The 14695-nt window shown below is 55.2% G+C and overlaps 1 protein-coding gene across 1 annotated transcript in view; it reads left to right on the plus strand.

Annotated features, from left to right (window-relative positions):
- The window catches only part of TLN1 (talin 1), a 245387-nt gene that overhangs the window by 215491 nt on the left and 15201 nt on the right, over positions 1-14695 (plus strand). Inside the window, exons 32-37 of the mRNA XM_075330534.1 lie at positions 3335-3424; positions 3833-3955; positions 4036-4179; positions 4256-4417; positions 4505-4645; positions 4724-4905. Of these exons, the coding sequence (XP_075186649.1) occupies positions 3335-3424; positions 3833-3955; positions 4036-4179; positions 4256-4417; positions 4505-4645; positions 4724-4905 (842 nt within the window). The remainder of the gene's footprint in view (positions 1-3334; positions 3425-3832; positions 3956-4035; positions 4180-4255; positions 4418-4504; positions 4646-4723; positions 4906-14695) is intronic.

Here is a 14695-nt window from a genome sequence, read left to right on the forward strand (position 1 = left end):
AGGGAGGAGCCGACTACTGAGGATATCAGTGCAGGGAGGAGCCGACTACTGAGGATATCAGTGCAGGGAGGAGCCGACTACTGAGGATATCAGTGCAGGGAGGACCCGACTACTGAGGATATCAGTGCAGGGAGGACCCGACTACTGAGGATATCAGTGCAGGGAGGACCCGACTACTGAGGATATCAGTGCAGGGAGGACCCGACTACTGAGGATATCAGTGCAGGGAGGACCCGACTACTGAGGATATCAGTACAGGGAGGACCCGACTACTGAGGATATCAGTACAGGGAGGACCCGACTACTGAGGATATCAGTGCAGGGAGGACCCGACTACTGAGGATATCAGTGCAGGGAGGACCCGACTACTGAGGATATCAGTGCAGGGAGGACCCGACTACTGAGGATATCAGTGCAGGGAGGACCCGACTACTGAGGATATCAGTGCAGGGAGGACCCGACTACTGATGATATCAGTGCAGAGAGGACCCGACTACTGAGGATATCAGTGCAGGGAGGACCCGACTACTGAGGATATCAGTGCAGGGAGGACCTGACTACTGAGGATATCAGTGCAGGGAGGACCTGACTACTGAGGATATCAGTGCAGGGAGGACCCGACTACTGAGGATATCAGTGCAGGGATGAGCCGACTACTGAGGATATCAGTGCAGGGAGGACCTGACTACTGAGGATATCAGTGCAGGGAGGACCCGACTACTGAGGATATCAGTGCAGGGAGAACCCGACTACTGAGGATATCAGTGCAGGGAGGACCCGACTACTGAGGATATCAGTGCAGGGAGGACCCGACTACTGAGGATATCAGTGCAGGGAGGAGCCGACTACTGAGGATATCAGTGCAGGGAGGACCCGACTGCTGAGGATATCTGTGCAGGGAGGAGCCGACTCATGAGGATATCAGTGCAGGGAGGATCCGACTACTGAGGATATCTGTGCAGGGAGGACCCGACTACTGAGGATATCAGTGCAGGGAGGAGCCGACTACTGAGGATATCAGTGCAGGGAGGACCCGACTACTGAGGATATCAGTGCAGGGAGGACCCGACTACTGAGGATATCAGTGCAGGGAGGAGCCGACTACTGAGGATATCAGTGCAGAGAGGACCCGACTACTGAGGATATCAGTGCAGAGAGGACCCGACTACTGAGGATATCAGTGCAGGGAGGAGCCGACTACTGAGGATATCAGTGCAGGGAGGAGCCGACTACTGAGGATATCAGTGCAGGGAGGACCCGACTACTGATGATATCAGTGCAGAGAGGACCCGACTACTGAGGATATCAGTGCAGGGAGGAGCCGACTACTGAGGATATCACTGCAGGGAGGACCCGACTACTGTGGATATCTGTGCAGGGAGGACCCGACTACTGTGGATATCTGTGCAGGGAGGACCCGACTACTGAGGATATCTGTACAGGGAGGACCCAACTACTGAGGATATCAGTGCAGGGAGGACCCGACTACTGTGGATATCTGTGGAGGGAGGACCTGACTACTGAGGATATCAGTGCAGGGAGGACCCGACTACTGAGGATATCAGTGCAGGGAGGACCCGACTACTGAGGATATCAGTGCAGAGAGGACCCGACTACTGAGGATATCAGTGCAGGGAGGAGCCGACTACTGAGGATATCACTGCAGGGAGGACCCGACTACTGTGGATATCTGTGCAGGGAGGACCCGACTACTGTGGATATCTGTGCAGGGAGGACCCGACTACTGAGGATATCTGTACAGGGAGGACCCGACTACTGAGGATATCAGTGCAGGGAGGACCCGACTACTGTGGATATCTGTGCAGGGAGGACCCGACTACTGAGGATATCAGTGCAGGGAGGACCCGACTACTGAGGATATCAGTGCAGAGAGGAACCGACTACTGAGGATATCAGTGCAGGGAGGACCCGACTACTGATGATATCAGTGCAGGGAGGACCCAACTTCTGAGGATATCAGTGCAGGGAGGAGCCGACTACTGAGGATATCAGTACAGGGAGGACCCAAGTACTGAGGATATCCGTGTAGGGAGGACCCGACTACTGGGGAGATCAGTGCAGGGAGGACCCGACTACTGAGGATATCAGTGCAGGGAGAACCCGACTACTGAGGATATCAGTACAGGGAGGACCCAACTACTGAGGATATCAGTGCAGGGAGGACCCGACTACTGAGGATATCCGTGCAGGGAGGACCCGACTACTGAGGATATCCGTGCAGGGAGGACCCGACTACTGAGGATATCCGTGCAGGGAGGACCCGACTTCTGAGGATATCAGTGCAGGGAGGACCCGACTACTGAGGATATCAGTACAGGGAGGACCCGACTACTGAGGATATCAGTGCAGGGAGGACCCGACTACTGAGGATATCAGTGCAGGGAGGACCCGACTACTGAGGATATCAGTGCAGAGAGGACCCGATTACTGAGGATATCAGTGCAGGGAGGAGCCGACTACTGAGGATATCAGTGCAGGAAGGACCCGACTACTGAGGATATCAGTGCAGGGAGGACCCGACTACTGAGGATATCAGTGCAGGGAGGACCCGACTACTGAGGATATCAGTGCAGGGAGGACCCGACTAATGAGGATATCAGTGCAGGGAGGACCCGAATGCTGAAGATATCAGTGCAGGGAGGACCCGACTACTGAGGATATCAGTGCAGGGAGGACCCGACTACTGATGAAATGAGTGCAGGGAGGAGCCGACTACTGAGGATATCGGTGCAGGAAGGACCCGACTACTGAGGATATCGGTGCAGGGAGGACCCGACTAATGAGGATATCAGTGCAGGGAGGACCCGACTACTGAGGATATCGGTGCAGGAAGGACCCGACTACTGAGGATATCGGTGCAGGGAGGACCCGACTACTGAGGATATCAGTGCAGGGAGGACCCGACTACTGAGGATATCAGTGCAGGGAGGACCCGACTACTGAGGATATCAGTGCAGGGAGGACCCGACTACTGAGGATATCAGTGCAGGGAGGACCCGACTAATGAGGATATCAGTGCAGGGAGGACCCGACTACTGAGGATATCGGTGCAGGAAGGACCCGACTACTGAGGATATCGGTGCAGGGAGGACCCGACTACTGAGGATATCAGTGCAGGGAGGACTCGAATGCTGAAGATATCAGTGCAGGGAGGAGCCGACTACTGAGGATATCAGTGCAGGGAGGACTCGAATGCTGAAGATATCAGTGCAGGGAGGACCCGACTACTGAGGATATCAGTGCAGGGAGGACCCGACTGCTGAGGATATCTGTGCAGGGAGGAGCCGACTACTGACAATATTATCTGTTACAGACGGTACGAGAGCTGCTGCAGAATCCGACCGAGCCCGTCAACGACCAGTCCTACTTCCACTGCCTGGACAGCGTCATGGAGAACTCCAAGGTTGTTTATCATGATGGTCGACGTACCTCAGCCATAGCTCCCAAGGGTCCATGTACCTCAGCCATAGCTCCCAAGGGTCCATGTATCTCAGCCATAGCTTCCCTCGGTTCCATGTGTCTCAGCCATAGCTTCCCTGGGTTCCATGTGTCTCAGCCATAGCTTCCCTGGGTTCTATGTGTCTCAGCCATAGCTTTCCTGGGTTCCATGTACCTCAGCCATAGCTTCCCCGGGGTCTGTGTATCTCAGCCATAGTTTCCCGTGGGTCCATGTGCCGCATCATTGCTTTGTGTGGGTCCACGTTCCACAGCCATTGTCTCTCTTGGATCCACAGTCCCGTACACCGTGGGAGGCATTATTTGCCCAGACTTTCCTCCACTTTGCCTGATACACTTCTGTTTTTCTTCCCAGGTTCTGGGTGAATCGATGGCCGGAATATCTCAGCACGCCAAAACCAGCAACCTTCCGGAGTTTGGGGAATCTGTCAGCATCGCCTCAAAGGCCCTGTGTGGTCTAACTGAGGCTGCTGCTCAGGTACATGGTCGGGATATGTGGTGTGAGTGAGGCTTTGGTCAGCTACGTGGTTATTAGTCCATGTCTGTTGTCGCCCTCAGGCTGCCTACCTCGTTGGGGTGTCGGACCCGAGCAGCCGCGCCGGTCAGCAAGGTCTGGTGGATCCCACTCAGTTTGCTCGTGCCAATCAGGCTATCCAGATGGCGTGTCAGAACCTGGGAGACCCGGCATGCACACAGTCACAGGTTTGCAGCTCGGATGGTGAGGGTGCCCCGTGCCCACCATGGTACCCTCACACTCGTTGATGTTCTCCTCCCATAGGTGCTGTCAGCTGCCACCATTGTGGCCAAACACACATCTGCCCTGTGCAACGCCTGCCGCCTGGCATCCACTCACACTTCCAACCCGGTGGCCAAGAGGCAGTTTGTGCAGTCGGCCAAGGAGGTGGCTAATAGCACAGCCAACCTGGTGAAGACCATCAAGGTACGTGGTGTTGGTGATGTTTTGTGACCTTGGTGGGGTAGAGGCCAGATGGCGCAGAGCAGATCAGTGGTGTGTGTTCTTTTTCAGGCCCTGGACGGAGCATTTAATGATGAGAATCGAGTGAAGTGCCGCGAGGCCACTGTTCCACTGATCCAGGCTGTGGAGAACCTCACCGCCTTCGCCTCTAATCCAGAGTTTGCCAGTGTGCCGGCGCAGATATCCCCAGAGGTGGGCATGTGGACCTGTAGACAGTGGCATCATCAGCTCCACACTTTCTCTTTGTCTCACCCTAGTCCCGTCTTTCAGGGTCTCCTTGCCATGGAGCCGATCGTCAACTCAGCGAAGACAATGCTGGAAAGCTCATCCGGCCTCATTCAGACGGCGCGCTCTCTGGCTGCCAACCCCAAAGACCCCCCGCAATGGTCGGTGCTAGCCGGGCACTCCCGCACCGTGTCAGACTCCATCAAGAAGCTAATTACTAACATGAGGTGAGGAGGTCGGGACTGGTGCGGTAGGAGGCACTGCATGGGGAGGAGTGTCAGGGGGCGGAGCACATGAGGGCCTGCAGGGGGGAGGAGCACAGAAGGGTCTGCAGGGAGAGGCATGGCAGGAGGAGTGTTAGGGTGAGAGGCACCTGTGGGGCTTAAGGGAGAGGAGTACGGGCTGAGTGGCAGGGGGAGGAGCATGGGAGAGTTTGCAGAAACAAGAGCAGAAGCGGACGGAGCATATGAGGGACTACAGTGGAAGGAGCACAGAAGGGTCTGCAGGGAGCGGCATGGCAGGAGGAGTGTCAGGGTGAGGGGTACCTGTGGGGCTTAAGGGAGAGAGGAACACTGGTTCAGTAGGAAGGAGGGGAGCACGGAAGAGTCTGCAGGAACAGGAGTGGCAGGGAGAGGAGGACGGGAGAGTCTGCAGGGGGAAGGGCATGGGAGGGTCTGCAGTGGGAGGAGCACGGGAGGGTCTGCAGAGGAAAGCGCATAAGAGACTGCAGAAACAGGAGCGACGGGGAGGAGCACATGATGGCCTGGAGGGGGAGGAGTACGGGAGAGTCTGCAGAGGGAGAAGCACAAGAGACTGCAGAAACAGGAGCAACAGGGGGAGGAGCACATGATGGCTTGCAGGGGGAGGTGTACAGGAGAGTCTGCAGAGGGAGGAGCACGAGAGACTGCAGAAACAGGAGTGACAGGGAGTAGCACATGTGGGCCTGCATGGGTAGGAGCACAGAAGAGTTTGCAGGGAGAGGAATGGCAGGAGTGTTGAGGTGAGGGACACCTGTGGGGCTACAGAGAGGAGAACGGTCTGAATGGCAGGAGGAGCAAGGAGTCTGCAGAGGGAGGAGCACAAGATGGTCTGGAGGAACAGGTGCTGCAGGAGGAGGAGCCCTGGAGGGTGTGCAGGAATAGAAGTGGCAGGGGGAGGAGCATGGGAGGGTCAGCAAGAACAGAAGCAGGAGGAGAAGCAGCACGGGAGAATCTACAGGAACAGGAGAAGCATGGGAGAGACTACAGGAACGGGAGCAGTAAGAGGGGGAGCACGGGAGAGACTACAGGAACAGGAGCAGTAAGATGAGGAGCACGGGAGAGTCTACAGGAACAGAGGCAGCAAGGGGAGGAGCACGTGAGAGTCTACAGGAACAGGAGCAGTAAGAGGAGGAGCACGGGAGAGACTACAGGAACAGGAGCAGTAAGAGGAGGAGCACGGGAGAGTCTACAGGAACAGGAGCAGTAAGAGGAGGAGCACGGGAGAATCTACAGGAACAGAGGCAGCAAGGGGAGGAGCACGTGAGAGTCTACAGGAAAAGGGGTAGCAAGGGGAGGAGCACGTGAGAGTCTACAGGAACAGGAGCAGTAAGAGGAGGAGCACGGGAGAGACTACAGGAACAGGAGCAGTAAGAGGAGGAGCACGGGAGAGTGTACAGAAACGGACGGCAAGGGGAGGAGCACAGGACAGTCTACAGGAGCAGTAAGAGGAGGAGCACGGGAGAGTCTACAGGAACAGGAGCAATAAGAGGAGGAGCACGGGAGAGTCTACAGGAACAGGAGCAGTAAGAGGAGGCGCACGGGAGAGTCTACAGGAACCTGAGCGGAAAGGGGAGGAGCACATGAGGGTCTGCAAGAACAGGAGCAGTAAGAGGAGAAGCACGGGAGAGTCTACAGGAGCAGTAAGAGGAAGAGCACGGGAGAGTCTACAGGAACCTGAGCGGAAAGGGGAGGAGCACAGGAGTCTACAGGAACAGGAGCAGTAAGAGGAGAAGCACGGGAGAGTCTACAGGAGCAGTAAGAGGAAGAGCACGGGAGAGTCTACAGGAACGGGCGGCAAGGGGAGGAGCACGGGAGAGTCTACAGGAACAAGAGCAGTAAGAGGAGGAACACAAGAGAGTCTACAGGAATAGGGGCGGCAAGGGGAGGAACACGGGAGAGTCTACAGGAACAGGAGCAGTAAGAGGAGGAGCATGGGAGAGTCTACAGGAACAAGAGCAGTAAGAGGAGGAGCACATGAGGGTCTGCAGGGACAGCAGCTGCAAGGGGTGGAGCATCCAAGGGGTCCAAGGAGTGGTATTAGGAGGAGCACGAAAAGGTCTGCAGGGTCTGGAGTGGCAGGGGGATGAAGAGTTACAAGGAGGCGCTATAGGGAAGTAACACTAGTGGGTCAGCAGGGGGAGGAGCGACAAGGAGAGGAGCGTCAGAGGAAGGCGCATGGGAGGGTCTGCAGGGACAGGAGCGATGGGGAGGAGTATGGATTTGTCCGCAGGTACAGGAACTGCAGGACAGGAACAAAGGAGGGTCTGCAGGTACAGGCACGTCACTGGGTGGAATACAGGAGACTCTGGAGGTACAGAAGCTGGAGGGGGAGGATCACGGGAGAGTATGCAAGGACAGGATCGACAGGGACAGGAGTGAAATGGAGAGGAGCACAGAAGGGTCTGAAGGTACAGCAGCAGCGGGAGGAGTAGCATGGGATGGTCTGCAGGCACAGGAGCGATGGGGGGGAGGAGCACAGGTTACAGTTATTCAGTTACACTAGCTTGGGGGAGTGACTGGGAGGAGCACTGGCTGGGTGGCAGGGGGAGAAATAGAAGGGTGAGGAGCACTGGCTGGGCACCGGGGGAGAAGTAGAAGGGTGAGGAGCACTGGCTGGGCACCGGGGGAGAAGTAGAAGGGTGAGGAGCACTGGCTGGGTGGCAGGGGGAGAAGTAGAAGGGTGAGGAGCACTGGCTGGGCAGCAAGGGGAGAAGTAGAAGGGTGAGGAGCACTGGCTGGGCAGCAAGGGGAGAAGTAGAAGGGTGAGGAGCACTGGCTGGACAGCAGGGGGAGAAGTAGAAGGGTGAGGAGCACTGGCTGGACAGCAGGGGGAGAAGTAGAAGGGTGAGGAGCACTGGCTGGGCGGCAGGGGAAGAAGTAGAAGGGTGAGGAGCACTGGCTGGGCGGCAGGGGGAGAAGTAGAAGGGTGAGGAGCACTGGCTGGGCGGCAGGAGGAGAAGTAGAAGGGTGAGGAGCACTGGCTGGGCAGCAAGGAGAGAAGTAGAAGGGTGAGGAGCACTGGCTGGGTGGCAGGGGGAGAAGTAGAAGGGTGAGGAGCACTGGCTGGGCGGCAGGAGGAGAAGTAGAAGGGTGAGGAGCACTGGCTGGGCGGCAAGGGGAGAAGTAGAAGGGTGAGGAGCACTGGCTGGGCGGCAAGGGGAGAAGTAGAAGGGTGAGGAGCACTGGCTGGGTGGAAGAGGGGAGAAGTAGAAGGGTGAGGAGCACTGGCTGGGTGGAAGGGGGGAGAAGTAGAAGGGTGAGGAGCACTGACTGGGTGGAAGGGGGGAGAAGTAGAAGGGTGAGGAACACTGTCTGGGCGGCAAGGGGAGAAGTAGAAGGGTGAGGAGCACTGGCTGGGTGGAAGGGGGGAGAAGTAGAAGGGTGAGGAGCACTGACTGGGTGGAAGGGGGGGAGAAGTAGAAGGGTGAGGAACACTGGCTGGGCGGCAAGGGGAGAAGTAGAAGGGTGAGGAGCACTGGCTGGGTGGAAGGGGGGAGAAGTAGAAGGGTGAGGAGCACTGACTGGGTGGAAGGGGGGAGAAGTAGAAGGATGAGGAGCACTGGCTGGGTGGAAGGGGGGAGAAGTAGAAGGGTGAGGAGCACTGGCTGGGCGGCAAGGGGAGAAGTAGAAGGGTGAGGAGCACTGGCTGGGTGGAAGAGGGGAGAAGTAGAAGGGTGAGGAGCACTGGCTGGGTGGAAGGGGGGAGAAGTAGAAGGGTGAGGAGCACTGGCTGGGTGGCAGGGGGAGAAGTAGAAGGGTGAGGAGCACTGGCTGGGTGGCAGGGGGAGAAGTAGAAGGGTGAGGAGCACTGGCTGGGCGGCAGGAGGAGAAGTAGAAGGGTGAGGAGCACTGGCTGGGCGGCAAGGGGAGAAGTAGAAGGGTGAGGAGCACTGGCTGGGCGGCAAGGGGAGAAGTAGAAGGGTGAGGAGCACTGGCTGGGTGGAAGAGGGGAGAAGTAGAAGGGTGAGGAGCACTGGCTGGGTGGAAGGGGGGAGAAGTAGAAGGGTGAGGAGCACTGACTGGGTGGAAGGGGGGAGAAGTAGAAGGGTGAGGAACACTGTCTGGGCGGCAAGGGGAGAAGTAGAAGGGTGAGGAGCACTGGCTGGGTGGAAGGGGGGAGAAGTAGAAGGGTGAGGAGCACTGACTGGGTGGAAGGGGGGGAGAAGTAGAAGGGTGAGGAACACTGGCTGGGCGGCAAGGGGAGAAGTAGAAGGGTGAGGAGCACTGGCTGGGTGGAAGGGGGGAGAAGTAGAAGGGTGAGGAGCACTGACTGGGTGGAAGGGGGGAGAAGTAGAAGGATGAGGAGCACTGGCTGGGTGGAAGGGGGGAGAAGTAGAAGGGTGAGGAGCACTGGCTGGGCGGCAAGGGGAGAAGTAGAAGGGTGAGGAGCACTGGCTGGGTGGAAGAGGGGAGAAGTAGAAGGGTGAGGAGCACTGGCTGGGTGGAAGGGGGGAGAAGTAGAAGGGTGAGGAGCACTGACTGGGTGGAAGGGGGGAGAAGTAGAAGGGTGAGGAGCACTGACTGGGTGGAAGGGGGGAGAAGTAGAAGGGTGAGGAACACTGTCTGGGCGGCAAGGGGAGAAGTAGAAGGGTGAGGAGCACTGGCTGGGTGGAAGGGGGGAGAAGTAGAAGGGTGAGGAGCACTGACTGGGTGGAAGGGGGGGAGAAGTAGAAGGGTGAGGAACACTGGCTGGGTGGAAGGGGGGAGAAGTAGAAGGGTGAGGAGCACTGACTGGGTGGAAGGGGGGAGAAGTAGAAGGATGAGGAGCACTGGCTGGGTGGAAGGGGGGAGAAGTAGAAGGGTGAGGAGCACTGGCTGGGTGGAAGGGGGGAGAAGTAGAAGGGTGAGGAGCACTGACTGGGTGGAAGGGGGGAGAAGTAGAACGATGAGGAGCACTGGCTGGACGGCAGGGGCAGAAGTAGAAGGGTGAGGAACACTGTTGGAACAACAGAGGAAAGAGCACAGGATGCGTGTCGGAGTAGAGATGGCGGAGCAGCAGGAGAGGAGAACCGAGGAGTGGCAGGGACAGGAAGGGGGGAGGAGTGACATGGGATAGGCTCAACAGAAGAAGCACGGGTGGAGCGGCAGTGGGGAACTGCTGGTGAAAAGCACAGGTGGAGTAATAGGGGGAGGCGCGCTGGTGGAGCAGCAGGAGAAGGATCCACTGTCACAAAGTGACTGTTAGGATAGCGGGGGACTGGTGCTCCTATGCGGTCTCTCACGCTACGGGACCCTACGTATTAAGCTAGGTATGGGGAAGTACCAAGTGAGCAGCGAAAGGTAAGGGAAAGAGGGACCTCTGCGTCTAGGGAAGAGGGAGATGGTACCCCTGATGGAACCTACTGCTGGTCCTTGGGGTCCCTCACCACCGTAGATCGGCTCGGCGCATAGGTGCAGAACCTGATACTTGACCCCTAGGTATCCCTAGTGCTGGACCCTAAATAGGGAACTGGAGGGATGAGCTCTTCGTCAACCCCACTAAACACTAAAGAAGACACAAGGAGGACACACAGGGGAAAAATCATGAAATACTTATCCACAGATCACGTAGGCAAGAGTTCAGCAATGATACTACAGATGAGAGCAAGCCACCTGCTTGCAAACAGAGCTAGGATGAACTGAATAATAGCACCAGTCCAGGAAAGAAGAGAGTATTTAAGCATTAAGAGAATACTGATGATCAGCAGCTGGGTGGAAGGCGAGCTCCTGTTGGATTTAAGAGGGGGAGAGCTGAAAATCCAGCAGGAAAGCTACCTATTACAATGAATACTAAAAACAGGAATAATAGAAAATCAGGGAGCATTTTGCACAGCCAAATGCTGGGATGTTCTATTGCCAGAAACTACATGACTCTCTGTCACCCGTGACACTATTCTATCCCTAACCTAAGGGTTAGTCTTGATGGTGGAGATGGCTGAGTCGCATTCCTGGCTTTACTTCTGACCAGTAGTAGTCTGATGGCCCCCTCCCACCAGGGAAGGACTGGGCAGGAGTGAGATGGAAAACCAATAAAGACAGACAAAAGAGAAAACCAAAACACTGCACACACAGACCGGAATAGACAATGGAGAGACTGTGGAGAAAAGCAAGAGCAGGAAGGTAACAACACAAAGGTTAACACCATATCTGCACTCATCAACAAGTATAACAACCACCAGGTAGTCTGGATCACAACACCTCACCAGACCAGCTTAAATGAACTGGCTTAGGTGGATCTAGCCAGCATATTTAGGAGGGGAGCAGATGTGTTTGGCTTCCTCACAACATGTGATCAAAGGAGACTAACAAGCAGACTTGCAGAGATTAGCTTGCTAGCCTGCCTATGAATTACCACTCTGTTGGTTGTGGCCTGAGTCTGCCTGCGTTGATCACAGACACCAGAGAAGTTATCTGGCGGAGTGTAAGAATCTGTGTTCTGAACAGATCCCGACGCCGCCATGACAGTCAGCGAAGTTTGTAAAATTCTGTCTGACAGTACTCCTCATTTAAGAGGGGCCTCTGGACCCTCAGGACCTGGTCTCTATGGATGGATGGAGACCATGAAAAGTGCTCACCAGGCGCTCAGCATGGATATCAGACTCTTGTGCCCAAGTCCTCTCCTCAGGACCATTACCCCGCCATTTAACCAAGTATTACAATGAATGGCAAATAAAACGAGCATCATCGTTCTTAGACCCCTGGAATAAGACCGGAGGCGGAGGTCAGGAAATAGCGGTTCCATAACCCAGATGATATTTTAACAGATCTGTGGAATACATCTTGGATTTTGAAAGATGCCGATAATGCCAGAGGGAAAGCAACAGGATTAATGACCACTGCAATATTGTACAGAGCAATAAACCGGGGTCTTCACTTAAGTGAAGGCATCTTAAGCCTAATGTTTCTTATAGATAACCACAGATAACCACACCAGGTCACCCACACACAGGTCCTACAGTCACCACACACAGGTCCTACAGTCACCACACACAGGTCCTACAGTCACCACACACAGGTCCTACAGTCACCACACACAGGTCCTACAGTCACCACACACAGGTCCTACAGTCACCACACACAGGTCCTACAGTCACCACACACAGGTCCTACAGTCACCACACACAGGTCCTACAGTCACCACACACAGGTCCTACAGTCACCACACACAGGTCCTACAGTCACCACACACAGGTCCTACAGTCACCACACACAGGTCCTACAGTCACCACACACAGGTCCGGACCGGGCACACGTCTACAGTCACCACACACAGGTCCGGACCGGGCACACGTCTACAGTCACCACACACAGGTCCTACAGGCACCACACACAGGTCCTACAGTCACCACACACAGGTCCGGACCGGGCACACGTCTACAGTCACCACACACAGGTCCTACAGTCACCACACACAGGTCCTACAGTCACCACACACAGGTCCTACAGTCACCACACACAGGTCCTACAGTCACCACACACAGGTCCTACAGTCACCACACACAGGTCCTACAGTCACCACACACAGGTCCGGACCAGGCACACGTCTACAGATCACCCACACACAGGTCCGGACCAGGCACACGTCTACAGATCACCCACACACAGGTCTGGACCAGACACACGTCTACAGTCACCCACACACAGGTCCGGACCGAGCGCACATCTACAGTCACCCACACACAGGTCCGGACCGGGCGCACGTCTACAGTCACCACACACAGGTCCGGACCGGGCACACGTCTACAGTCACCACACACAGGTCCGGACCGGGCACACGTCTACAGTCACCACACACAGGTCCGGACCGGGCACACGTCTACAGTCACCACACACAGGTCCGGACCAGCCACACGTCTACAATCACCACACACAGGTCCAGACCAGCCACACGTCTACAGTCACCACACACAGGTCCGGACCACACACAGGTCCGGACCGGGCACACGTCTACAGTCACCCACACACAGGTCCGGACCGGGCACACGTCTACAGTCACCCACACACAGGTCCGGACCGGGCACACGTCTACAGTCACCACACACAGGTCTAGACCAGGCACACGTCTACAGTCACCACACACTGGTCCGGACCAGGCACACGTCTACAGTCACCCACCGACAGGTCCGGACCAGGCACACGTCTACAGTCACCACACACAGGTCTGGACCAGCCACACGTCTACAGTCACCCACAGACAGGTCCGGACCAGCCACACGTCTACAGTCACCCACACACAGGTCTGGACCAGCCACACGTCTACAGTCACCACACACAGGTCCGGACCAGGCACACGTCTACAGTCACCACACACAGGTCCGGACCAGGCACACGTCTACAGTCACCCACACACAGGTCCGGACCAGCCACACGTCTACAGTCACCCACACACAGGTCTGGACCAGCCACACGTCTACAGTCACCACACACAGGTCCGGACCAGGCACACGTCTACAGTCACCCACACACAGGTCCGGACCAGCCACACGTCTACAGTCACCACACACAGGTCCGGACCAGGCACACGTCTACAGCACATTTGTATTTGGAGCCCATGTCGCGCAAATGCTGCTGAACTCTCTCCATGTAGATGATAATGCTGAGACCAGTCCTCCTGACACCTACAGATCTGGGGATGATGACCATAAACGCACAAAATAAAGGTGATATACCAGAAGATTTATGGCGTCAATTATTGATAGCAAATTTGGCGAGAGGAAGGAACGAGGACCACTCCTGAAAACAGGGAAAATACCAGGGTGACCAGCCAGGAGAGAATCAAGATGCTCCCCCAGAACCTTAGGGCGAAGATTCGGGGGGACAAACGACTTGTTCACCGTAACCCCAGATGGCACCTCACCTTGAGCCTTAGCAATCTCCAGCTCCACATCAGTACTGAGCGCCGACAGCATCACTCCCTACTGAAGGACGGAAACCGGTTCTTCACAAAGTTCCCCCAATCAGAAAACTTCTGGATAAAGCATCAGCTTTAATATATTTAGAGCCAGGGTGATAAGTATTGAAAAATATTAAACCTAGTAAAAAATAAAGACCATCAAGCTTGTCTCGGTATAAGACGCTTAGCCGACTCAAGATAAAGGTTTTAATGGTCGATAATTGTAGTAACAGGATGAATCGCCACCTCCAGAAAGTGTCACCATTCCTCAAACTCTAACTTGATCGCCAGTAATTTCCTGTTGCTAATATCATAATTCCGATCCACCGAACATAATTTCTTAGAAAAGAAGGCGCATGGATGCAGTTTACCATCAGACGCACCCTAAGACAACACAGCTCCCACCCCCATCTCTAATGCATCAACCTCCACCGTAAAAGAATGAAAAACTTCAGGCTGTATCAATACAGGTGCCGATAAGAAGCATTTTTTAAGACTGTCAAACGCACACAAAGCACCCGCAGACCATCTTGAGAAGTCTGTACCCTTCCTTGTCATGTCAGTAAGACATCTTGTTATGGCAGAGAAATTCTTAATAAACTTCCTGTAATAATTTGCAAAACCTAAGAAACGTTGCAGAGTATTAAGGTTCTCAGGACCGTCCCATTTTAAATAGCCTGTAACTTAGAGGGATCCATCCGAAATCACGCAGCAGAAATAATGTAACCCAAAAACAGAAGTTCTTGAACGGCAAAAACACACGTCTCCAGTTTAGTGTAAAATTTATTCTTTCTATTTGTAACACTTGTCTGACATGTTTCATATGAGACCCAAAATCCCGTGAATATGAGAATGTCATCAAGTTAAATAATTACAAATTTCCCT

This window comes from Anomaloglossus baeobatrachus, chromosome 1 (genome assembly GCF_048569485.1).
Source record: "Anomaloglossus baeobatrachus isolate aAnoBae1 chromosome 1, aAnoBae1.hap1, whole genome shotgun sequence".
Lineage (NCBI taxonomy): Eukaryota > Metazoa > Chordata > Amphibia > Anura > Aromobatidae > Anomaloglossus > Anomaloglossus baeobatrachus.